The sequence below is a fragment of the Octopus bimaculoides genome, chromosome 10 (genome assembly GCF_046866305.1).
Source record: "Octopus bimaculoides isolate indiv1 chromosome 10, ASM4686630v1, whole genome shotgun sequence".
NCBI classification, from domain to species: Eukaryota; Metazoa; Mollusca; class Cephalopoda; order Octopoda; family Octopodidae; genus Octopus; species Octopus bimaculoides.
In genome coordinates, this window is record NC_142937.1 from 71623299 (window position 1) to 71649370 (window position 26072).

The following is a 26072-nucleotide window of genomic DNA, read 5'->3' on the forward strand; positions in this document are numbered from 1 at the left end:
CATATGTGCATCTTATTTTTACAGGCCAATTGAAAGAGACTGCAAGAACTGATTTGCATATGATTAATATGTTACAACTTGTCAGGTACAAAAATTTGATCAGTGCAATGAACTTTAAATTGCTGTATCATTGTTAGCGTTGACCCCCCCCCCCTCCATACACACTGTTGAAGATTGACATCCATTTTCTTATGCTAAAGCAGGTTGATTTTGTAATTCACACAGTAATATTAATAACTACCACAAATATTTTTACTATTACATACACATTTCCTAAACCAAAGTACTCAGCTATTGAGTTAGACGTGTGTTTGAAATAATTGTTGTCATCTTGGTTCAATGCCAACTTACCCTTTTCATTGTTTGTTTTTCCTTTTGTTTTTCTCTAGAATGATCCCCTGGATGAAGAAATACCTTATTGTACCTTGAAGTCATTCCCAGCAAATATAGAACATTGTATACAATGGGCCAGAGACAAAGTAAGCTTCACTTCAGTTTGAAACTAAACTGAGATATTTTCACCAATAACTGGACTAGTTAGGTTTCAATTCAGAAAAACCTGGTTGTTTCAAATCTTCTTAACCAGGCACCCAGGTCTGAAACACTGTCTTTCTTTACCACCATATTCAACAAATTTTCACCTTTTAAACTATCATCAATATAAGTATTTGCATTAGAGTTGTATGGCAACATTTTAAAAAATCATCATCATTTAACGTCTGTGTTCTATGCTGGCATGGGTTGGACAGTTTGACATGGAGCTGGCCAACTGAAGAGCTGCCCAGGTTCCATGTCTGTTTTGGCATGGTTTCTACAGCTGGATGTCCTTCTTAATGCCAACCACTTTACAGAGTGTACTAAGTGATTTTACACAGCATCAGCATGGATGCATTTACACAGTGCCAGCACAGGTGCATTTACACAGCACTGGCATGGGTGCTTTTAACATGGCATCAGCACTTATGAGCCCGCAAGGTTAGGGAAGCTCAGAGGGATACAGGGGACAAGCCTAAATGCAAGGACAACCACATTTTTACTTAGCTTCATGCTTATATCTGTTTTTCCTTGGTGGCAAGGGTTGGGTGGGTCATTGATCCCTTTCCTAATGGTAAACACTTGTTTGCCAATCAGAGAGTATTGATTGCATTTTATTGTTACACCAGCACAAAAGAAATTGTCATATCCTTGGTAAAACTTAAGTGACTTCTCTATTCTACATTTTGTCTGTTCTTTCACCAACCACTTCACAGTCTCCTGGGTCAGTTTTATCATGGAACCAGTTGCTTTAAAGAGTGATGTCAAAAAGAGAGAAGATTAAAGGGAAAGAAGAGATAGTATGATGGGAGAAACAAAGATGAGAGGGTGATAGAGGAGGGAGTAATGGAAGAGAAGCAGTGATAGATAGCTAGCTACATGTTGGTTGTTGGTAAGGAGATTGAATAGAAAAATAGTGTGAGTGGCATCATTGAGGAAGCGAGAATGCTAGGAAGGTGACAAAGTGATGAAAGAGAGAATTATGAAAGTAAGAGAGAGTGTAAGTGATGCATGTCAACAATGAATGATAAAGCAAAGGAGAGATGGCAATAAAGATGGACAACTGTTAAGAAGTATGATAACAGAGTGTTCACTAGACAGGTCTTATACTATCCTTTGTACTCTGGCATTGTGATGGGGAAGAGAGATGCAGTGGTTAATGGTGGGTGTTAGAGGTCGGTAACACTAATGTTGTTAGTTGTTACATAGTTGGCATGGTTACAGTGAATAGGAGAGAGGGGGAGTAATAGATGAGGGGGTAACAGAGACGTGAGAGGAAATAGAGGGAAAATTAACAAATGTAATGAGTGAGACAACCCAAATTCAGACAAATTATACATCCCAACCTCCATGACCACCACCTTTTAACATCCATTTTGCTGTGCTTCCAAAAGTAGGTCCTTCTTCTCCAGCATTATGTGTCACAATCTGTCACTGTTCTTTTTTCTCTGCTTTGTGTCACTTGTGATCAATCTTCACTACTTCATCCTATGTCTTCCTAGCTCTCTCTCTTTCACAAGTTTCATCCATTTTCATTGTATGATATTTTTTTTTATATAACTGAATTAGTCACATTAGTCTATATTACAATCACTGTCCAAAGAAAATATTATGTCAGTCTATGTTAAATTTAATGTGTCTAAATGTGTTATTTTAACTTTTCATTAACCCATCAACGTTCAGATTATACTATCAAGTGTAATGATCATTTTATCATATTGTTTTAAATTAATCATGCACCATCTCCTAGCTTCAAGATTTCAATGATGTGAGTGTTTATTTTTAGAATGACATTGTAGGGTAGGTGTGATAACCTGGATCTAGTCAGTTTGAACATAAAACCAGTGGAATATTTTGGGCCAGATATGGCTGGGTTAAATGCTTTAGGGTTAAAAACTAAATCTAACAAACTATTTTCCTGTAACATCTTATCCCTATCTTCAATCCTTTTCCTAAGTTACATAAATCACACTTTCTAGCGTTTCTCTTATTGCTGCTTCAGATCCCATCACGCACCTCATTCTTGAAACTGGATTAGTTCAACTGAATGAAAATGGATGTTAATGTTTTCATTTTCATTGCAAAAATTCATTTTGACTGGGATTTTGAGTTTTATCTCTTGGATTATTTTAATAAACCAGCAGGCAAAATTAATTTTAAAATATATTCTATTTTGTTGAGTCAAATTTATTACAAAATGAATTTTAAAATAAATTTGACTCTACTCTTAATATCAAGTCCTGTTGTTATTTTTAAACTTGCTTTAAAATAAAACCTTACTATAACTAGTATTTATATACATTCATCTTTATATATTTTTGATATTTTTGTATATACTAATGTACTTTGTAGGTACTATTTTGAATGTACTAAGTAATTTCAATTTTTATCTTTTTTTTTGTTTTTGTTTTCAGTTTGAAAGTTCCTTCAGTCAAAAAGCAAATCTGGTTAACAAATTTTGGTCCAAGAATGAAAGTACTCAATCAGTAGCCGAGGTAAACTTCAAATATCATTTTTAAAAATTCTTTATTGGATTTTTAAAAACTTTCTCTGTCAAAAGTTAATCCATTATCACAAATCTTAAAGCTGATTCAACTATGAAGGAAGATCACACAAACTACTTCCAAAACAATATTATTTAAATTCATAAGTGCTAAACCAAATAAGAAACTTATTCCTTATTTCTTACTTTTGTGTACTAGAATGAGTTTTTATAAAACTATTGACTGCATTTGAAAAGGAAACAAATTGCTTTAAAATATCATTACTTCTTTGGTTTTTCTTTTAGTATTTTTGTAAATTTCTTCTGAGTTTTGTAGCTGCTTCATATTTTGCTAAATGTTTTGTTACTCTATAACAGAGAGTAATGCTTGTTTTAAAACTAAATTCAGATTCAAAAGAGACATTAAATGATGGAGATGATGATTTTTAGCATGTTAGGTATTCATAGTTCTAGCAAAAACATTAAATATTCATGGTTCTAGTACAATAAACACATTAGATGTGCAGGGTTGTAATATAGAAAACACATTAGGTTTTCATAGTTCTAGTATAGGAAACACATTAGATCTTCATGGTTTTAATACAGCAAGCACATTAGATGTTCAGGTTTCTTATCCACCAAGCATATTAGATTTTCATGATTCTAACATAGTAAATACATTTGATGCCTATGATTCCGGTATAGTAAACATATGAGATGTTCATTGTTATAATACAATAAACACATTGTTGTTCATGGTTTTAGTGTAGTAAACATATTTGATGTTCATGGTTCTAGTATAGTGAACACATTAGCTGTTTGTGGTTTATATAAATATATAAATATCTTGATGGCTCTAAATACATCTATGGCTATGTTTGTTGCTGCACTTTACTGTGCCTTACTGTGGTCAAATGTAGAAGATTTGAATTCTTAAGTATCACTAAATTCATATGGGTTTCATGTCCTGATTATATTTAATCTTGAAAAAATTCAGGTCAGTCTTCATTTGATTCCAGTTGATGATACCCATGGCTGTTGCTTTTACTACTAAATAAACCAGTTTATTGAAACACAGTGCATCTTGGTGGTATATATATATATATGTATCTTGAACTGTTTTATTTTAATCATTTTGACAACATTGTGTGTATGTGGGTGTAGAGAGAGAGAGAGAGAGAAAGAAAGAGTTTATTGTAAGGTTGTGACTTTTTATTGCAGAAAGAGCTATCGTATTGTAATGTTATATTTTCTAGAAACTGATGAGACATGACCAAGTTGAAGGTGCATATATAGTGTCTCGAGTGTTACGCAATGCACCACAGAACTGGCAGAAGTGTGTCTCTATTGCTAGGTGCAAGTTTGAGAAATATTTCAACCATAAGGTAAGCTCAGTCTCATAAAAGAAACCTTCACAAGTTGTTAGATCTAAACGTCTAAGTAACATTTTGTGAGAGCAGTCCAAAGTTGGCGTAATAAAAGTGATGTAGAGGCAAAGATTGCTTGTTATATATATAAAAGCATTATGGTTCACTGGAAACATTGCAATCCAGAAGTAGGAAATAAAAGAAAGGAGAAATAAAGAAAGCTTCTAACAATACAGAAAGTTTTACAAAAAACCTTTATATTTCAGATGCAAAGACCTATCTTCAGAAGGAAGCAGTCCAGGACATATCTAGTTACATCAATTTCATTATTTTATCTTAAACTGCTTGTTGTTTGGATTAGTAACAGCAGCAACTCTCCAACTTCACAATGACCACTACCAACAGTTGAAGAGTTTCTGCTGCTGTTAATCCAAACAATGAGCGTTTTTAAAATAAAATAACAAAATTGACGTAAATATGCATTTCCTGGACTGTTTCCTTCCGAAGATGGAATATAAAGGTTTTTTGTAAAACTTCTGCACTGTTAGAAGCTTTCTTTATTTCCTTTTTCTTTCACTTTCTACTTTAGTTATATGTATGTATGTATGTATATATAGGATAAATTACAATAAACACAAATTTATATAATTTGTTCCTACGTATGTTTCATCATTGTGGTTGTTTGGAATTCTGCTTTAGATGTTCCAAGTGCATTGGGTGCTTAACTAGAATGTATCGTCAGAGGAATACTTTATTGTATTGTATACAGAGTTGCAAAGGGTAGAGAGATATAAAGAGAGACAGAGAAACGGAGAGAGGGGAAAAAAAACAAAAAGGAGAAAAGAGACAAAACTGTAATTAAAGAAGACTGACTCAGACAACCATATATATATATATATATATATATATATATATATATATATATATGTGTGTGTGTGTGTGTGTATACATTTAATGCACAATATTTGGAATTTACCTAATCCAGTGGTACTCACAAAAAAAGCTCCTTTAGTGGACCAGGCTACAAACCACATGGTAAACTAATAGATAGGGGTGTAATGTATAGTTCGATGCAGTTGAAATCCAGAAATCCAATCAGTTATAATTATTTCATTAGGAGTATATAAAATATAAAGAAAGTTAGGAGGTATGAGGTGACTATATCTATTTCACGAATTGATATCCATAAGATTACAAGCATTCTGCAGCCAACATTATGTGTAAGTGTGTATATTTTTGTCCTTGCATATGTACATGAGTAAGCATCTAGAACAATTCCATCAACATTGTCTTTGGAAAATTCTTGGGATAAACTGGAGAATGGTGATGTAGAGGTTCTTCAGGGAAGTTGCAGTTGGAGTGTAAAATCAGTCATTCTGCAAATCGTTTGAGGTGGGATGGATATCTGGTGAGAATGAATGATAAAATACTTCCTAAACAACTTTTGTATGGTGAGCTGGGAGATTGTAAAAGGCCAGCACATAAACTCAAAATGAGGTTCAAAGACTACCTTAAAACTGACACAAACAGGAATTCCAGATGTTGGTTAGGAGAGAGAAGCACAAGACCAAAAGAGTTGGACTAAAAGAGTGCACAGTGGTCGCTCAAAGTTTGAAACAGAGAGAATGAAGCATGAGATCAGGAGAAAGCTTAGAAAGAATGAACCAGTAGAAAATGAAGGAGTATTGATTTTTACATATGTGATTTGTTGGAGGAAGCCATCCAAAGAAGCCACGAGAATTGACCCCTTGTAAATTATGATACAGCTATTGTTGACAACAGAACATGTGCATCCTTTAGAAAAATGTGCCATTCAGTTGGAGGATTAAAAACACATGTCAAAAGACTTCATACTATGGCACCAGTTCCTTCTGCCAGTCAGCATTATGCATCAAAATGTGCAAATCATTGGTGGGGCTCAAGAGTCATATAAGGGCCTCACATTGCATCATCAATAACTCATTTCAATGATTCTTTCTAGCAATGACTTTGCTTGTATACGAGAAAGCAGCCACTATCATCATCATCATCATTTAACATCCATTGTCCATGCTGGCATGAGTTGGATGATTTGACCAAGGCTGGTAAGCTGGAAGGCTGTGCTATAGTCCAGTCTGATTTGGCATGGTTTTCTTCTACTGGATGCCCTTCCTAACACCAACCACTCCAAGAGTGTAATGGGAGCTTTTACATGCCACTGGCTAGGGTGCCATTTGCACGACACCAGTATCTGCCACAACTGCAATTTTGCTCGGCTTGATGGGTCTTCTTCTTAAGAACGAGATAATACCAAGGGTCTTGGTCATTGCCTCCATGAGGCCCAACACTTGAAAGGAACTTGGCCACTTCGCCTTCATGAGGCTCAACACTCAAAAGTAACTCAGCCACATGTGTGTGTGTATGTATGCATATATATAATATGTATGTGTGTGTGTGTGTGTGTATATATATATATATATATATATATATAGATATTATTATTATTATTATTATTATTATTATTATTTTTATTATTATTAACAGCAGTAAATATAAATAATTGATAATAACAACAACAATAATATTAGTGATCAGCAAGCATTAATAGCATTTTATATATATACATACTAGCAATTGTTATAAACTATCTATAATTCCTTTTTATATAATCCAGCTATCTTATACTGTTAATTACATATTTCTAAACACTAAACACTCCCTTAATAAATTTTTGTGTATATGTGTGTATCTATGTAGATATGTGTCTATTCATAACAGTTGCATATATACACTGATATACCTTCATATAGAGGTGCTGGCATGACTTTGTGGTAAGGAGCTTGCTTCCCAACCAGCTCCCATTACACTCTTGGAGTAGTTGGTGTTAAGAAGGGCATCCAGCTGAAGAAAACCATGCCAAATCAGACTGGAGTCTAGTGCAGCCTTCCAGCTTACCAGCCCTGGTCAAATCATCCAACTCATGCCAGCATGTTTCACCTTGGGCAAGTGTCATCTACTATAACCTTGGACCAACCAGAGCCTTGTCAGTGAATTTGGTAAATGGAAACTGAAAGAAGCTTGTAGTATACACACACACATATATATATATATATACACACACACACACACACATTTATGTGTGTGTGTTTGTCCCTCCAACCATCACCACTTTTACAACTGGTGTTGGCGTGTTTATGTCCCTGTAACTTCAGCAAAAGGGACCAATAAAATTTACAAGAAAACATGATAAAGACAGGTGTATAAACAACAAACAGATGTATTAGTTTAACACTCAGGAAGGTGAGAAAGTCTTTTACATTTTGAACCTACGCTCTTCAACAAAACGGAACATGAGGAAAGAAACAGAGAGAGAATAAAAAAACTTTTGGAGCTAGCAGTCATATGTATATATATATATAATATATAATATAATATAGGATAAAATCTTTATAAGAATTTATCAAGTAGTCAGCGTGAAAAAAACCTCATAATGAAAAAAAATTCATCATTTTTTTCCATAAATATATATAATTTATATAAAGGGCATTAACTGTGTAGTAATGCCTCACACTTCGAGGGACTAAATAAGTCAAAAACTACCAAAAAAATAAGCAACATATTTACCGAAAGCGAGGGAATGCAGCTTTCAAAATTAATCTCTTAAAAAAATTTAACTTAACGGTAAACCACTGGTTTCTCAATCAAATACAGAAAAACTGTGAAGTAACCTGCATCTTTTGTTCATCAGTACACGTATGGTCGAGATACATAAAAATAAACAAATATATATATATATATATATATATATATATATATGTATATATATATATGTGTATATATATTGGTTTAGGAATCAAATCCTTGAGCTCATAATTATCATCATTAAGGTACTACAGTGCTGTGAAAATAATTTACAATATAATAGTTGTGTGTTTGTGTATAAGAAATATCCTTTATTAAGGTATTCAACTTCAATACAATTTGTAAGTCACCAATTTATTCGTTTTAATAATTATTATATCTTGTTTCAGGCCAAACAATTACTTCATTCCTTTCCTTTGGACACCAAACTAGCAAATGGAGGTAAGGAACTTTTCATGACAGATTCATTACTATTTCAAACTTGTACTTCTCATAACATCACGTACTTGTACTCTTTATGATGGCTAATCTCATCAGTTTTAAAATTTTTGTAGTCTGACATCATATCTCTAGTTAGTACCTTTTAACATAAGGTCTCTGAATTCTGTACTTTGTGACTCCATATAACAGATATGTCCACAGTTTGAGTATGTTTTAAGTTGTTTGAACAATTCTGTGGAACAAAAATAACCAGTTGATCAACCTTAGTGCCCTTCTCACTCACTCTCTCTCTCTCTCTCTGTATATATATATATATATATATATATATATATATATATATATATATATATATATATATATGAATAGGTAAGTGATAGGCTTGCCTCGATCCTTCAGGGGTAGTCTGAAGCATCCAAGCAACCAGGGGATGTTTAAATCCGGAGGCACTCCTGGGGATCACCTGTATGGGTACCGTCTTGGGAAGAGGGCATCCAGAGGCAGGTAATTTATTGCTTAAACCGTAGTTTATAATTATATTTATGTGGAGAATGGAGCAACAAATACAAGAAAAAGCAATATTGTTGGACTAGTTAGCCATTGTTTTATTACGTGGAGGTTCCACGTAATAAAACAACGGCTAACTAGTCCAACAATATTGCTTTTTCTTGTATTTGCTGCTCCATTCTCCACATAAATATATATATATATATATATATATATATATATATATATATATTGTTGTATTTCAGGATGGTCTTTTTTTTTTTTTACTAAATAAACACACTATATATTGGTTCTTCACTCGTTTATTACTGTTCTTATTCTAACTCATGTCTATTTTCCGGAAATCTTTCATCACACATCTGTAACATCCTCAGTAACACTTTCTGTCTTCGTGTGTGCTCCTGCTCTGTTTATTCCACAAATTCATAAATGTATACATATATATATATATTCATATATATTATAATAAAAAGGTAAAATCAATAATAATTTTACCAGGTGGTCAGTGCGGAAATAAAAACCTCATAGGTAAATTTTACAAAATATTTTATAATTATATACATAATTATAACAAGGAATCAGAATTACACCTCACCACACACTCCAAGAAATAGATGGTAAAGCCCCTATTACCACCTTAAAATCTCCGAGAATAACACTATATTGTAGGTGAGCAAAAGAAAAATAATGAATCAACAAGGTTCTGTTAACTGTGTACAAGATCGTGTTTCAAGCTTAAAGTAAAAAATATTTCACCTATTGCTTTCATCAACGACAGTATTCCATTGCATAAATTCAATGCTTTAGCATCTATTTCTTGCAGTGTGTGGTGAGGCATAAAGCCAATCCCTTGTTATAATTATGTGTATAATTATAAAATATTTTATATATATATATATATATATATATATATATAATAAAAAAATCTTCTTTAACTCTTCTTCCCTCCCACCCCAGCTAGCCAGTCATACTGTCTCTTAAGACAGTAAAACATTCCTTCAATATACACAAGAGAAAAAGGCCAGGTCAGTTCCTTCTCAATTTTATTCGATTGTCAAAGAATATGTATGAGAATATGTATATGTATATGTATTTTTCCATATGTGTATTTTCATACACTGTTTTTAACAATTTCACCTTAATATGACAATCAGTATGTAACACTACAAAGTTCATACAAAGCTTTATACTTTAAATATATTTTATCATCAAAGAATGTATATATGCATTTTAATACTCAGACTGTTTTTTAACATTTTTTATTATTCTCAAAGACTTTTGATAATCTTTTTCTAAAAAAGTGAAACCGGTTAAGTAAATAAATATTTTTTTAAAAATAAGTGCATTTTCAAACCTTCTTTCATATATATATATATATATATATATATTTCTTTGCAAACAACTTGCAGATGCAAGCGCTACCAGTTGAAAGCTCTTCATACCAAATGCTAACAAGCTTATGGGGTCATCAGATGAGGTTGCTTGTTATTTTGGAGCCTTCCTCTCATTGGCTTCATTGCTCCCCAATTACTGAAATGAGGCCCCACTTGCTCGATCAATTGTTTTTAGGTTTCACTCAATTTTCTTCTCACCATTGTTCATCATCTCTTTTTAACCAAATCCAGTGGTTTGCCTTCTCCACTGTAGTCCAGATATCACTCATGGTGGTATTTGCTTTATGACAAGTTAGGCCTAGCAACAACAACGGTCACCTCACATGTGTCCAGTGAATCCTCTTCATCCGACTTCAAGTGGAAAATGCTTTGTTTTCCAGCCCGCATCTTTACATTCCTTGGGGAGGTTTTTATGACAGCTAATCTTTCAAGCCTGTGTGACTAACATGTCATCTTCATATTAAATGCATACATACACATATAGAACTGGAACTCCAGCGGTTACGATGATGAGTGTAGAAATCAGAAGCCCTTGTGTTAAAGGGTACAAACTAGAGATATGATGTCATAAACTCAAGGAGATTCAGTATGACACAGAATGTGACAAAGCTGGCCCTTTAAATTACAGGCACAGCTTATTTTTACCAGCTGAGTGGACTGGAATAATGTGAAATAAAGTGTCTTGCTGAAAGACACAACATGTTACTGGGAATCAAACTCACAAGCTTACAACCATGAGCCGAATACTCTAACCACTAAACTAACCTGTGAGCCTTCACACATACACACACACACATGCATATATACACATACTTATAAATATATATATATATATATCAGCATGCCTGCTATATCTACTTTACTCATTTCTACTGGAGTCAACACTATTTCATATATATCATTTAATGTATGTTGTATTAAAATAAGAGCTACTAATAGTTTCTTGCCATTAAGACACATGGTTAGCTAGGTTTTTATAACATGCATTGTGTCTTAATAGTGCTGGTACCACATAAAAAGCACTGGTACTGGTGCCACATAAAAAGCACCCAGTACACTCTGTAAAGTGGTTGGTGTTAGGAAGGGAATCCAGCCGTAGAAGTCATGCCAGGAGAGATAATGAAGCTTGGTGTGGCCCTTGGCCTTACCAGTTCCTGTCAAACCGTTCAACCCATGTCAGCATGGAAAATGGACATTAAATGATGATGATGATGATGATGATGATGATCTCTGTGTGTGTGTATGTGTGTGCAGACTGACAGACAGACAGACAGATATATTGATCAACAGGTGTGGAAGCAAGGTCTAGAATTGAAGGGCCTTAGAGTCAACCTAGCTAAAACCAAAATCCTAATAAGTAGGAAGGTAGATAAAACACAAACCCCTTCAAGTAGATGGCCCTGCTCAGTATGTAGAAAAGGAGTAGGTAGTAACTCTATAAGATGTACCCGGTGCAAGCTATGGACACATAAGAGGTGCAGCAACATCAAAGGCAGGTTAACTAGCAAGTTAGTTTTTGTTTGTGGCAGATGTTCAGGTGCAATAAAGACTGCAAACAAACAGGAAACAACTTCTATCTCATTCCAGGGTGAAAAACTAGAGGTAGTCGATAGCTTCCGCTATCTGGGCGACCAAGTTAGTAGTGGGGGTGGGTGCGCTGAAAGTGTGGCTGCTAGAATAAGAATAGCCTGGGCAAAGTTTAGAGAGCTCTTACCCCTGCTGGCGACAAAGGGACTCTCACTCAGAGTAAAAGGCAGACTGTATGACGCATGCGTACGAACAACCATGCTACATGGCAGTGAAACATGGGCTGTAACTGCTGAGGACATACGTAAGCTCGCAAGGAATGAAGCCAGTATGCTCCGTTGGATGTGTAATGTCAATGTGAATACCTGTCAGAGTGTAAGTATCTTGAGAGAAAAGCTGAACATTAGAAGCATCAGTTGTGGCGTGCAAGAGAGACGATTGCGCTGGTATGGACATGTGGTGAGAATGGAGGAGGATAGCTGCGTGAAAAAGTGCCACACCCTAACAGTTGAGGGAACCCGTGGAAGAGGTAGGCCCAGGAAGACCTGGGCTGAGGTGGTGAGGCAAGACCTTCGTACATTGGGCCTCACCGAGGCGATGACTACGGACCGAGACCTTTGGAAATGTGCTGTGCGTGAGAAGACCCGGCAAGCCAAGTAAGATCGTTGCCAGTGCCCCTGGACTGGTTCTTGTGCGGGTGGCACATGAGATGCACCATTTTGAGCGTGGCCGTTGCCAGTACCGCCTGACTGGCTCCTGTAGGATTTTCGAGCGAGATCGTTGCCAGTGCCCCTGGACTGGCTTGTGCGGGTGGCACATAAAAGACACCATTTCGAGCGTGGCCGTTTTCGTGCGGGTGACACGTAAAAGCACCCACTACACTCTCTGAGTGGTTGGCGTTAGGAAGGGCATCCAGCTGTAGAAACTCTGCCATATCAGACTGGAGCCTGGTGTTGCCATCCGGTTTCACCAGTCCTCAGTCAAATCGTCCAACCCATGCTAGCATGGAAAGCGGACGTTAAACGATGATGATGATGATGATGATGATGTTATTGAATAGGTTTAACACCACTGATACATGATTCTTTAGTCTTAATTATATCCACACTGTAATAGTTGGTTGCATAGAAAATAGTGCAGCCATTGAAACAAGCTTGATTTGGTTAGATGTCCATTTTATTTTCATATATACATATATATTATTGATATCTTGTATAGTTTTGGCTACAGTAGAGATGAGTAAAGTGGATGCAGTTGACATATGTGTAATCAGACTTCAAAAAGACTGGTGTCAGTATGCATTGGCAAGACATATTATTTTGTAAAACTTTACTAAAAGGGTATAGTGAATTAGCTGTGGGGAGTGGAAAGTCCAACATTTCAGACAGTGTCCTACTTCAGGGAAAAGTTGAAAGAAGAGAAATTAATGAGACACAACTGAGTTTTACATCTAAGTGAAAAAACTGACTGCGACAGGAAGAAGTAGGAGAGAAATAGGATTATGGCTACAGTAGAGATAAATAATGTAGATTCAGATGACAACTGTTTTCAGGCCTTTAGAATTTTGAGGTGGTTGTTGAACCTAACCTAAAGTGTGATACACTTATCATCATTAACTCATATGCTATCAGAATTTTACGATATTTATTTCTTTCTTTCCAGAACTGTTCTGGCAATCTCCTAAACGACCTCCACAACCTTTGATATTTGATAGCAATAATCTTGTGTAAGCATTCATTCTTCATTTTATCCCTCTCTGCTCACATTTTTCATTGATCATCCTTTCTATGTTATGAGTTGTTTCTTCCTCTTCCTTGAACTACAGTTGATAATATCAACACCTTTAACTGACTGGTACTTTAGTTTATCAACCATCAGAAGGATGAAAACAACAAAGGGATCATGCTGGGATTTGAACTCAGAGCTTAAACAATGTCCGCAAGGCCTTTGATAGTATAAAATTTGGCTTATTGCAGTGTTAATTTTATAGCCTATTAATTCATCATTTATCTTTAACATTACATTGGGCATCTATTTAGAAACACATCTATTTACAAGATATTTTGTAGCTTAAAGACTACAGAAAGTTTGTCTTTGGGTTTCTCTGGTGAAATAAAACAGCATTCAGGAATGAAACATGGATGTTAAATGATGATAGTGATGATGTTTGAATGCTTCTCATTAAATTAAGGTTTATGAGTCATCATCATTATTATATTTGTTCAATAATTCAGTCAGCTGTAACATACCAATTACCTTCTGGTTATTCCCAAACTAATAAGATGAGAAGAGAAAAGTGGGAATCAGGAATGTCTGAGTGGTGGTAACATGCACCCAGCCAATTCAGAGGAGTGAAGGCCATTATAATAGTGGTATAAAAGGTAGAGAGAGGGAAACAGTGCAGTTGTGGGTCAGAGGTTGGATAGAGCATGTTTGTGATTGATTTAGACCAGTCAGTTGGGTGGCCAGTTTCTGGATGTAATCTAGGATGTCTGTGTGTGTAGTAGCAGTAGACCCATCCCAGATGTAAGAGCAATTACTTTATTGTGATCCTCAACTGAGCAAGCTTTGTAGAATATCAATAATTGTTGCAGAGAGCTGAAGTATCTTCCAGATGTCCCTTGTAAACATCTTCAGGCAAAAAAGTAAACAAGAGATATGGGTGGATAGGGTTTATATGTGTGTGTGTGTAAACAACTCTTAAAGTAAAATTTCTTGGTTTATTCCATCAACTTTGCTAGTGCCCGCCTTACTTATGTTTCCCTGAGGAAGGTATGTCTAAGTCATTTTCTTCAGTTACTCTCTCTGTGTATAAATAAACAGTAATTTATTTTTCAATCTCTCCTCACTTTTAACTTTGTATTTCTTTCATTAGACACATGATGTTCATCCAAAGCACCAGCAGGTTGTATGCAGACCTTAATGGAATTCCATGGAAAGATGAGGTTTGTCTCTTACTGTTCCTTCCTCCAGAGATTTTAATATCACAAAGATTAAGGAGATTAGCTGTTTAGCATTTAAACCAGTCATATCCGGCTGAAATATTCTACCCATTTTATGTTCAGATCTGCCAGATCCAGACTCTCACACCTATCCTTCAATGTTATTCTACTAATAAACAATCACATCATTGGAATCTTGAACCTATGAGATAATGCATAATGAATTCAAAACAATGTGAAGCAATAAATATTACATTTGACAAAACAATCCAAATGCTAAAGGGTTAAACACTTATAGTTTGGTTGTATGTCTTGTTAGAAACTAATCTGAAATATTTTAATATTCTACATCATCCAGTGTATAATATTGGGTATTGAAATGGAGAGGGAGCTGTGTGGTTTAGGAGTTCACTTCCCAACCAAGTAGTTTCAGGCTCAGTCCCATGGTACAGTACTTTGGACAAGAGTCTTCAGTGATAGCCTCAGGTCAACCAAAGCCTTGTGAGTGGATTTGGTTGGCAAAAATTGAAAGAAGTCTGTTTTTTGTGTGTGTGTATGTGTGTGTTTGTTTACATTTGTATGCCACTGAAAACATTGTTGTCATTTCTCCTGTCAATAAATCATCCTCTCATTTTGTGCCTTCAAAGACATGGATTAAGAGATCCTTTACTTGATAAATAGGTAAGAGTTAAGTGACAGTAAAGGCATTCAGTTTTAAAACAATGTTACAATTGTATATTCACCTAACCCTTAGCATTGAAAATGAACATTAAAGCAAATTTTCTTATCATAATTTCACCATGTAAGGTGACATCTCTGCTCCACTGAGGTCTAATGGGGTAGGAACATGTCTGGGTTTACTATTAGTTCTTGTCTCATATCAAACTTACTGTTCTTTCCCTATAATAAATTATTTCTAATTAGCTTACTAATACTTTCTTCTTTCATGTGAATGGTGTCTTTAAGTAATTAATTCTCAAAATGGATTGTTGGAGTATTATTACATATGAAAATTATTTGAGAATTAAAAATACCATTTCTATCTACCTGTGTAACACAATAGTTTATAATGATAGAGGAGGTGTAGAGGAAACCTGTGTAAATTGTGGTTTATAATGATAGAGGAAGGCTAAGGGCAAAGTTCAGAGAGCTCTTACCTCTGCTGGTGACAAAGGGCCTCTCGCTCAGAGTAAAAGGCAGACTGTATGATGCATGTGTATGAACAGCCATGCTACAAAGCAGTGAAACATGGGCCATGACTGCTGAGGACATGGATAAGCTTGCAAGGAATGAAGCCAGTATGCTCCAATGGATGTATAATGTCAATGTGCGTACTCGACAGAGTGTAAGTACCTTGAGAGAAAAGTTAGACCTAAGAAGCATTAGTTGTGGCGTGCAAGGGAGACGATTGCACTGGTATGGTCATGTGGCGAGAATGGATGAGGACAGCTGTGTGAAAAAGTGCCACATCCTAGCAGTTGAGAGAACCTGTGGAAGAGGTAGACCCAGGAAGACCTGGGATGATGTGGTGAAGCACGACCTTCGAACTTTAGGCCTCACCGAGGCAATGACTTGTGACTGAGACCTTTGGAAATATGCTGTGCGTGAGAAGACCCAGCAAGCCAAGTGAGATCATAATCCGAGGCCTCTGCCAGGGGTGTAGCCAGCCCACTTATGCATACTTTTCCTTCATTGGACACTAAACTTCGCTTGCAAAGACCTGTTGAGGCAAGTGAAATCAAAATCGAACCAAATTCAACGACTGGCACCCATGCCAACGTCTCCTTCATTGGATACTAAACTCGGCTTGCGAAGACCTGTTAGGGCAAGTGAAAGTGAAATCGTGGAGCGCTAAGAGCACTGTCCGAGCGTGTCCGTTGCCAGAGCAGCTGTCTGGCTTCCATGCCAGTGGCATGTAAATAGCACCATTTGAGTGTGATCATTACCAGCATTGCCTTCCTGGCTTTTGTGCCTAATTGAATACTGGAAACCTAATTATCACTGCCCAGAACCAGGCATTGAAAAAGAATATATATCACAGAAGTGCAATGGACCTCTGCAGAATGTGTAGGAAGAGGGTCAAAGGTGTGACTCACAAAAGTGCTTGTGAAAGTCGCAGAAAGAGTACAAACTTAGACATGACTTGGTAGCACAAAACCTTCACTGGCTACTGTGCCATAAGTATGGATATGAAGTTATGAGTGCTTTGTACCAACATACACCAGAAAAGGTAATGGATGAAAAGGGGAAGGCAAAAATTGTCTGGAACTTTAATTTCCAGGCAGACAGGGTGTTAGGGCACCGAAGGCCAGATATAGTAACCTTTAGGAGGGACAAATGAGTGCCTAATAATTGATGTGGCAGTGCCAGGAAATCAACATATCATCATGAAAGAAAGAGAAAAGGTAGATAAATATGGAGACCTGAGAATTGAAATCACTAAGATGTGCCAGCTACAACAGTCAAATATAAAGGTTATCCCTATTGTGATCAGAGCATTGGGTTCAATACTACCCAATCTGAAAACTTTAGAAATACCCTACAATCTAGATGTATTGCAAAAGTCGGCATTATTTGGAACTGCACGCATATTGCGTAAAGTACTGTCTGTCTAAGGTCCTTGTTGTAACTTGACAGATAGTACGAACCCCCGGTAAACACAATATCTTCAATCAACCACCTCACGATATTGTATACTGTGCAACGTCCATAATAATAATAATAATAATAATAATAATAATAATCCTTTCTACTATAGGTACAAGGCCTGAAGCTTGTGGGGAGGGGACTAATCGATTACATTGATTGCAGTGTTTCACTGGTACTTAGTTTATCAACCCCAAAAGGATGAAAGGCAAAGTCAACCTCAGTAGAATTTGAACTCAGAACATGAAGACACGAAATGCCACTGAGCATTTTTCCCAGCTTGCTAATGATTCTGCCAGCTCACTGCCTTAACAATAATTTTGGGGCAGATAGTGACCCATTATTTATCCTTTATTTAATTTGTGTTATTTTGTACCCACTGGTTTTAAGTTCGAATCTTGTGGAAGCTGATTTTGCCATCAATAAAATAAGTTCATGTACAATCAATGCAAAGTTTTTTCTTAAAAATCATTATTTGTTTTTCAGGACCTATCAACAGAATCTTTACTGAGACACCTTGAAAATATTGAAGTTCCAGAATTTAAAGTGTCCCATAAAGTAAGCTTATTGTTGTTCTGTTCTTCCATAAGGTTGAATCCTCATTATTTTTTTCATTTTTCAGCATGCTGCTATAGTTTGAATGGATTTACAAACATTAATTTTTACCTGTATTCTGGAAAAATATTTCTTGATGGCTTTCTCTGCCAATCCATAAATAGTTGTTTTATCTTTAATTCTGTGGTTTAGAATACAGGATTATGTAGCCATTGCCTTCACTGACTTGGGATCTACTGAGATTGACATGGTTTATGTTATTCTCTAGAAAAAGCCCTAGTTGGCTTTGATCTATCACAAACTCTACATTTCTTGTATACCTACATCAGCTTTGTTCCATTAGTGTCTTTGTTTTTGTTTCGTTTCTGACTAAAAGGTTAGCATTCAAGCTTCAGTGCCATATATTCTGGGCATGCTCAGTGAGCACTACACATCCATCAAGGGTGCTAAATTTTCTTTATCATAATTTCCTACATTAGTTACACTGCTGTAGTCTCAGTCATGTTTATTCATAAATCACTTACCATGTGACTGACCAGACAATAACATCAAATTTTTTTTTTTTTTTTAATATTATTTCTTTATTTGTTTAATATATTTCCATCTTCCTTCCTCCTTCTTACTGTTTCTCTCTCATGTTCTCTCCTTCTCTTCTCTCTACAGTAATTAATTACTAATTATTTCTTCTTTTCAAAGCAAATTGAAACTGATGAAGCAGTAAAGAAAGTGGATGCCAACGAGCTGCACTCTACTGATGAACAACATTTAGCAACTGAGTACATGACTCAAATAACCTGTGAGTAAAACTGAGTAAATGACCCTAATAATATCAAGTAAAACTTCCATTTGTAACTAAAAAGGTTTTTTTAGTGTCCGTTGGTGAGTGAGCTGACTTCAAATGTTCATCTCATATGGAATACATTGTATTTCTTCTTTAAAAACTAGGTTTTCAGTGTTGTCCCTTCAACACTACAATAAAGTGGTAACATTTTTTTGACTGGTACTAACTGGTTATGACGATGAAGGTTCCAGTTGATCTGATCAGCAGAACAGCCTGTTTGTTAAATTAACACAAAAGTGGCTGAGCACTCCACAGGAAATTCAGCATGACATAGAAGGTGACAAGGTTGGCCCTTTGACTTGCTGGTACAACTCATTTTTGCCAGCTGAGGAGACAGGAGCAATGAGAAATAAAATTACTTGCTCTAGGACACAACACACTGCCAGTTTTCAAATTCACAATTGTAAGGTCATGAGCCAGATATCCAAACCACTTAGCTACATGCCTTAATAGAATGCTGAAATGGTACCAAAGCAGTTCCCAACACTTCAGTCAACCTCAAAGAATGTGTTCCATTGGGTCAAATGTAAACGTTACAAGGACAAAGAATTGTCTTCATACTTTAAAGAACTGGAAATAAATATTGGGTTATCCCATAAATAATGTGGTTTTTACCAATTGCATAAACTATGCACCAACTTGCTATAAAAGCAGGTAGTAATTTTACCTTGTGTTTATTCTTAGTGCAAATTTTGAAGAGTGTAGTTCGATTTTAACAGTTATTTTTTCAAAGCTATAATGGAAGTGACAAAGGAGCATATTCAGCATATTTTGCTTTATGAGTTCAATAAAAGCAACAATGCAACGGAAAGTGCAAGGAATATTAATGCAGTATATGGGGATCGGACAATATGCATAAGCCAGTGTCAACGATGGTTCCTGATATTCTGAGCTGGAAACTACAGCCTAGAAGATGAACCTCGTCCTGGAAGATCTGTAGAACTTAATGAGGATGTCCTCCGAATCCTGGTGGAACAAAATCCCATCGTAACTGTTGAAGAACTAGCAGAGAAGCTTCGATTTGGTCATTCAACCATTCAGTGACACCTGCATGCCATCAAAAAAGTCACCAAATTGGATCAATGTGTTTCTCACAAACTTTCTGAGTTTACAGGGAGATAAGCATTGTCCCATGAGTGATACTGAAAGGAATCCCACTAACCCAATAACCAAATCTCTCTCTCTTTCTCTCTCATATTTTAACTTTGTCTTATGTTTGCAGCCAACAAAACTTTAACTGTGATAGAGTTTGAAAAAGATGATGACACCAACAGCCACATTGATTTCATCACCACAGCTGCAGTGAGTATATCAAGTTATGTTACTGTCCAAAAGGGTTCACTTCACAATGTGATATACTTTATACCAGCCTGTATCCCACACAATACTTATGTTATTGATATCAGCACATATTACTTAATTCATCATCATCATCGTTTAACGTCCGCTTTCCATGCTAGCATGGGTTGGACGATTTGACTGAGGACTGGTGAAACCGGATGGCAACACCAGGCTCCAGTCTGATTTGGCAGAGTTTCTACAGCTGGATGCCCTTCCTAACGCCAACCACTCAGAGAGTGTAGTGGGTGCTTTTACGTGTCACCCGCACGAAAACGGCCACGCTCGAAATGGTGTCTTTTATGTGCCACCCGCACAAGCCAGTCCAGGGGCACTGGCAACGATCTCGCTCGAAAATCCTACAGGAGCCAGTCAGGCGGTACTGGCAACGGCCACGCTCAAAATGGTGCATCTCATGTGCCACCCGCACAAGAACCAGTCCAGGGGCACTGGCAACGATCTTACTTGGCTTGCCGGGTCTTCTCACGCACAGCCCATTTCCAAAGGTCTCGGTCCGTAGTCATCGCCTCGGTGAGGCCCAATGTACGAAGGTCTTGCCTCACCACCTCAGCCCAGGTCTTCCTGGGCCTACTTCTTCCACGGGTTCCCTCAACTGTTAGGGTGTGGCACTTTTTCACGCAGCTATCCTCCTCCATTCTCACCACATGTCCATACCAGCGCAATCGTCTCTCTTGCACGCCACAACTGATGCTTCTAATGTTCAGCTTTTCTCTCAAGATACTTACACTCTGACGGGTATTCACATTGACATTACACATCCAACGGAGCATACTGGCTTCATTCCTTGCGAGCTTACGTATGTCCTCAGCAGTTACAGCCCATGTTTCACTGCCATGTAGCATGGTTGTTCGTACGCATGCGTCATACAGTCTGCCTTTTACTCTGAGTGAGAGTCCCTTTGTCGCCAGCAGGGGTAAGAGCTCTCTAAACTTTGCCCAGGCTATTCTTATTCTAGCAGCTACACTTTCAGCGCACCCACCCCCACTACTAACTTGGTCGCCCAGATAGCGGAAGCTATCGACTACCTCTAGTTTTTCACCCTGGAATGAGATAGAAGTTGTTTCCTGTTTGTTTGCAGTCTTTATTGCACCTGAACATCTGCCACAAACAAAAACTAACTTGCTAGTTAACCTGCCTTTGATGTTGCTGCACCTCTTATGTGTCCATAGCTTGCACCGGGTACATCTTATAGAGTTACTACCTACTCCTTTTCTACATACTGAGCAGGGCCATCTACCTGAAGGGGTTTGTGTTTTATCTACCTTCCTACTTATTAGGATTTTGGTTTTAGCTAGGTTGACTCTAAGGCCCTTCAATTCTAGACCTTGCTTCCACACCTGAAACTTCTCCTCTAGTTCTGATAGTGACTCCGCAATTAGGGCAAGGTCATCAGCATAGAGGAGCTCCCAGGGGCAACCTGTCTTGAACTCCTCTGTGATTGCCTGGAGGACTATGGTAAATAATAGGGGGCTGAGGACGGAACCTTGGTGGACCCCTACCTCTACCCGGAATTCATTGCTGTACTCATTTCCAACCCTCACCTTACTGGCAGCATCTCTGTACATGGCTCGCACAGCTCTCACTAGCCATTCTTCTATCCCAAGTTTCCTCATTGACCACCAGATAAGGGATCGGGGGACCCTGTCAAAGGCTTTCTCCATGTCAACGAAAGCCAGGTACAGAGGTTTATCCTTAGCTAGGTATTTCTCTTGCAACTGTCTCACTAGAAATAAGGCATCAGTAGTGCTTTTACCTGGCACGAACCCAAACTGCATCTCATCTAAATTGATTCGCTCCCTAATTAGTTGGGCTATGACCCTCTCTGTAACTTTCATAACCTGATCTAACAGCTTGATGCCTCTGTAATTATTTGTATCTAAAGCGTCCCCTTTACCTTTGTAGCAGTTGACTATGATGCTGCTACACCAGTCATAGGGTATGACTCCTTCGTGTATCACCTGGTTCGTAATACGGGTGACTAGGCTATAGCCAACACTGCCAGATATTTTGAGCATCTCTGCAGTGATTCCTGATGGGCCGGGGGCTTTCCCGGTCTTCATACTCTTAATTGCTTTATCTACCCTGGTACTATCAACTCGGATAGCTGGTCCCTCTATTGGGTCGACATAAGGCAGGCTCTCTTTCTCCCATTCATTCTCTTTATTAAGCAATCTATCGTAGTGGCATCTCCAGACCTCTTTCTTTGCATCCTCATTTAATGCAAGCGTACCATCATCCATGCGAACACATTTCTCTCCTACAACATCACTATTCTCTCTCCTACACTGTCTTGCAACACGAAATACCTCGAGTCTTTGGTCCTCACGGCGCAGAACATTGGCAAATCTTTCCTTATCTGCTTCCCCTCTGGCTAAATAAACCTGTCGCCTAGCCTCCCTTCTGGCACATTGGTACAATTCCCTGCTACCACCGTTCTTCCAGTCCTTCCAAGCTTGTTTCTTTTGTCTAATAGCCCTGTCTACCTCCTTGTTCCACCACCACGTTACTCTGGGTTGGGAGGGGACCTTACACCACCCACAAATCTGGTCGGTGGCTTTCAACAGGTTGTCCCGCAGAAATCTCCAATTGTCTTCCACGTTGTATGATGCTATATCCCCTTCTATTTCGTTAAATGCTTCAAGTAACTTGTCTCTAAGTCTCTGTCCGTTTGCAGGGTCTTTAAGCTTCCACACCCTTCTTCTCCAAGCCTGTCTAATTCTGGGCACCCATTTTGCCTTGATCCCAAAGTCGCTAACTACTAATCTATGTTGTGGGGTACATTCTTCGCCAGGGTAGGTTTTGGCATTTATAAGCCGCCCTCTTTCCCTATTTCTGGCGAGGATGTAGTCGATTTGGCTAGAGTGTCTGCCGGAGCGGTAGGTGACTAGGTGACTGGCAGGTTTCCTGAAGTTGGTATTGCAGACCATAAGATTGGTTGCATCACAGAACTCCAGCAGTCTGGTTCCCTCCTCGTTGCGGGAACCGAAGCCATAGCCTCCATGTATGCCATGGAAGCCCCCAGCACGACGTCCGACATGACCGTTGAAGTCTCCAGCCACAAAGAGAAGGTCCCTGTCACTCGTCGACGAGGTAGTTTGCAAGAGGGTGTCATAGAATTGGTCTTTCAGACCATCTGGTAGCCCAGGTTGAGGTGCATAGGCTGAGATGACAGTAGCTAATCTATGATGAAGCACTAGTCTGATCTTAAGTACTCTGTCACTTACTCTAACGACCTCGATTACCTTATCCACCCATTTCTCCGCTAGAAGTATTCCTACGCCCCCGACCCCGTCAGTGTTCCCTGCCCAGAAAATCTTGTACCTGTGTTCTTTGCCTGTGAGGAACCTTGCAGAACCTCCTCTCCATCTTACTTCCTGGATGCAGCACATATCTACGCATCTCCGTTCAAGCATCTCAACAATTTCACCAGATCTACCTTTCAGCGTGCCGACGTTGAGAGTGCCAATCCTAACAGTATGGGTGTTGGGGGTGTGGGCCTGTAGCCTGGGAAGGGGAAAAGCAGTGTCGTGTACCTGAAAAGAAAACTTGCAATTGGAAGAATTCATAAGCAAAACAGTACCTACAACCTGCAAACATTTCTCAACCTTAATGCGCTACCCAAAGGTAGGGGAGAGGATGGCCAAGGCCACTAGATGGGTTCCGGGAGACAGCCGAGTTTGACAGGATGACAGAGGGATGAACTTCCGGTGGAGGGGGCGGGATGACAGAGGAATGAACTTCCGGTGGAGGGGGTGGGATGACAGAGAAATGAACTTCCGGTGGAGGGGGTGGGATGGCAGAGAAATGAACTTCCGGTGGAGGGGGTGGGATGACAGAGGAATGAACTTCCGGTGGAGGGGGTGGGATGACAGAGGAATGAACTTCCGGTGGAGGGGTGGGATGACAGAGGAATGAACTTCCGGTGGAGGGGGTGGGATGACAGAGGAATGAACTTCCGGTGGAGGGGGTGGGATGACAGAGGAATGAACTTCCGGTGGAGGGGGTGGGATGACAGAGGAATGAACTTCCGGTGGAGGGGGTGGGATGACAGAGGAATGAACTTCCGGTGGAGGGGGTGGGATGACAGAGGAATGAACTTCCGGTGGAGGGGGTGGGATGACAGAGGGATGAACTTCCGGTGGAGGGGGTGGGATGACAGAGGAATGAACTTCCGGTGGAGGGGGTGGGATGACAGAGGAATGAACTTCCGGTGGAGGGGGTGGGAGGGCGGGTTACCGCCAGCGAGTAGATAGGGCTCTTAATTGTAGATTTTAAATATTTGAGAGACAACAATGCATAAATCGTAATTTTTTAAAAGAGCAATGAATTCTGGGTGATTAGAATATAACGTAGCATGAATTTAGGAAGCTTAGAAAATGAATAAGCATGAATTTAAGACAACAACTGAATTCAATTGAATTTCATGGAGAGAAACAAGATAAATAATAGGGGGCAAAACTAAAGCGCAAGGTATTATGAGATGTTTGAGGCCGTAAATAAATAAAAAATCTCTATCTTATCTGCATCTTGGGTATTTCGTCGTAGTATGTCAGCGAGCAACAATTAAAGTTGGTTGATGTTTTCTGAGAAAACAATCAGTTGATAGTTTCTATCTCAAAATTGTACTGCATCTCAGGAAACATCTCTTGATGGCTTTCTCTGCCAATCCATTAATAGTTGTTTGTTTTTAATGCTTTGGTTAAAAGACAGAGTTATGTAGCCATGGCCCTCACAGAGTCCTGAATGAGTGAAATGACATGGTTTATGTTATTCTTGCATGGCTAAAAACTGAGAACTGCAGGAAAAGAAAACAAAAAACTATGGGAAAGAATTTTGGAATATTGTTATTCTGGAGAGGAAAAATAAATGAGATTGGTGACTATAATATGTGTAATGGAATGTGGAGGAACAAGAGTATAGGGGTGGGCCTCACTGGATATGACAAAGGTCACAGAAGTAGTAATAGTAGTAGAGTTAAACTGAAGAGATATCACAGGGGTTGGAGTGTGTGTCTTAATAGTGGAAGGTCAACACATTTTTGAGGCTTCTCTTCCTGTTTTGTTACCTAGTGTTACTGGACTAATGTCCTTCCAGGGACAACAGGGGAGGAGATGGATACCGTCATTATTATCATTTACAGACAAACTGACCTTCATTCCACCCAAAGCAATAGTTTTTATCATTTGCTCTTCTGAGAAACTGATGAAATAATAGAGAGAGTGAAACATTAAAGCCATTAGAGTAGTTAATGTTGGTACTTGACAGGTGAAGTTCAAATTCTATCTCAGTTAGTTTTACATTTCATCCTTCTGGGATCAATAGAATAAATACAAACAATAAATGACAATAAGTTCAACAAAGGAGCCTCTATGGAACCAAATGACTCATTAGAGATAACAACCAAAGTACACATATTTACCATCCTGTTCTCTTTAATCCTTTAACATTTAAGCTGGCCATATCTAGCTCAAATATTTCTACCTGTTTTTTGTTCAAACTGGCTACCCTACAATGTCATTCTAAAAATATACAATCATATCATTGAAACCTCAAAGCTATGAGATAATACAGGATTAATTCCAAGCAATGTGAATAAATATTACATTTGACAGAACAATCTGAATGCTAAAGGGTTAAAAAAGGATATAGTACACAGTAAAATTTTGAATATAATTAAGATGGTGTGGTCATATCTGGAATGACTTTGATCATAGGTTTAGTAAATCATATCTGAGTTAGTGCAAAACAACAGCAATAAACAGACTATTTCTTGTTACAGATCTTAACCTTTTACACTGATCGAAGAAACAGTTGTTAGTTTTAGCTATTGTCAACTTAAACTTTTACTTTACCAATAAA

The 26072-nt window shown here is 38.0% G+C and overlaps 1 protein-coding gene across 5 annotated transcripts in view; it reads left to right on the plus strand.

Moving 5' to 3' along the window:
* Nucleotides 1-26072, plus strand: part of LOC106882356 (ubiquitin-like modifier-activating enzyme 6) — a 417419-nt gene that overhangs the window by 377327 nt on the left and 14020 nt on the right. For all 5 annotated transcript variants that reach the window (XM_089358757.1, XM_089358755.1, XM_089358756.1 and 2 more), the window contains 9 exons: nt 390-479; nt 2949-3029; nt 4273-4401; nt 8394-8445; nt 13533-13596; nt 14746-14815; nt 17945-18016; nt 18710-18809; nt 20077-20156. In XM_089358757.1, coding sequence (XP_089214883.1) covers nt 390-479; nt 2949-3029; nt 4273-4401; nt 8394-8445; nt 13533-13596; nt 14746-14815; nt 17945-18016; nt 18710-18809; nt 20077-20156 — 738 coding nt within the window. The remainder of the gene's footprint in view (nt 1-389; nt 480-2948; nt 3030-4272; nt 4402-8393; nt 8446-13532; nt 13597-14745; nt 14816-17944; nt 18017-18709; nt 18810-20076; nt 20157-26072) is intronic.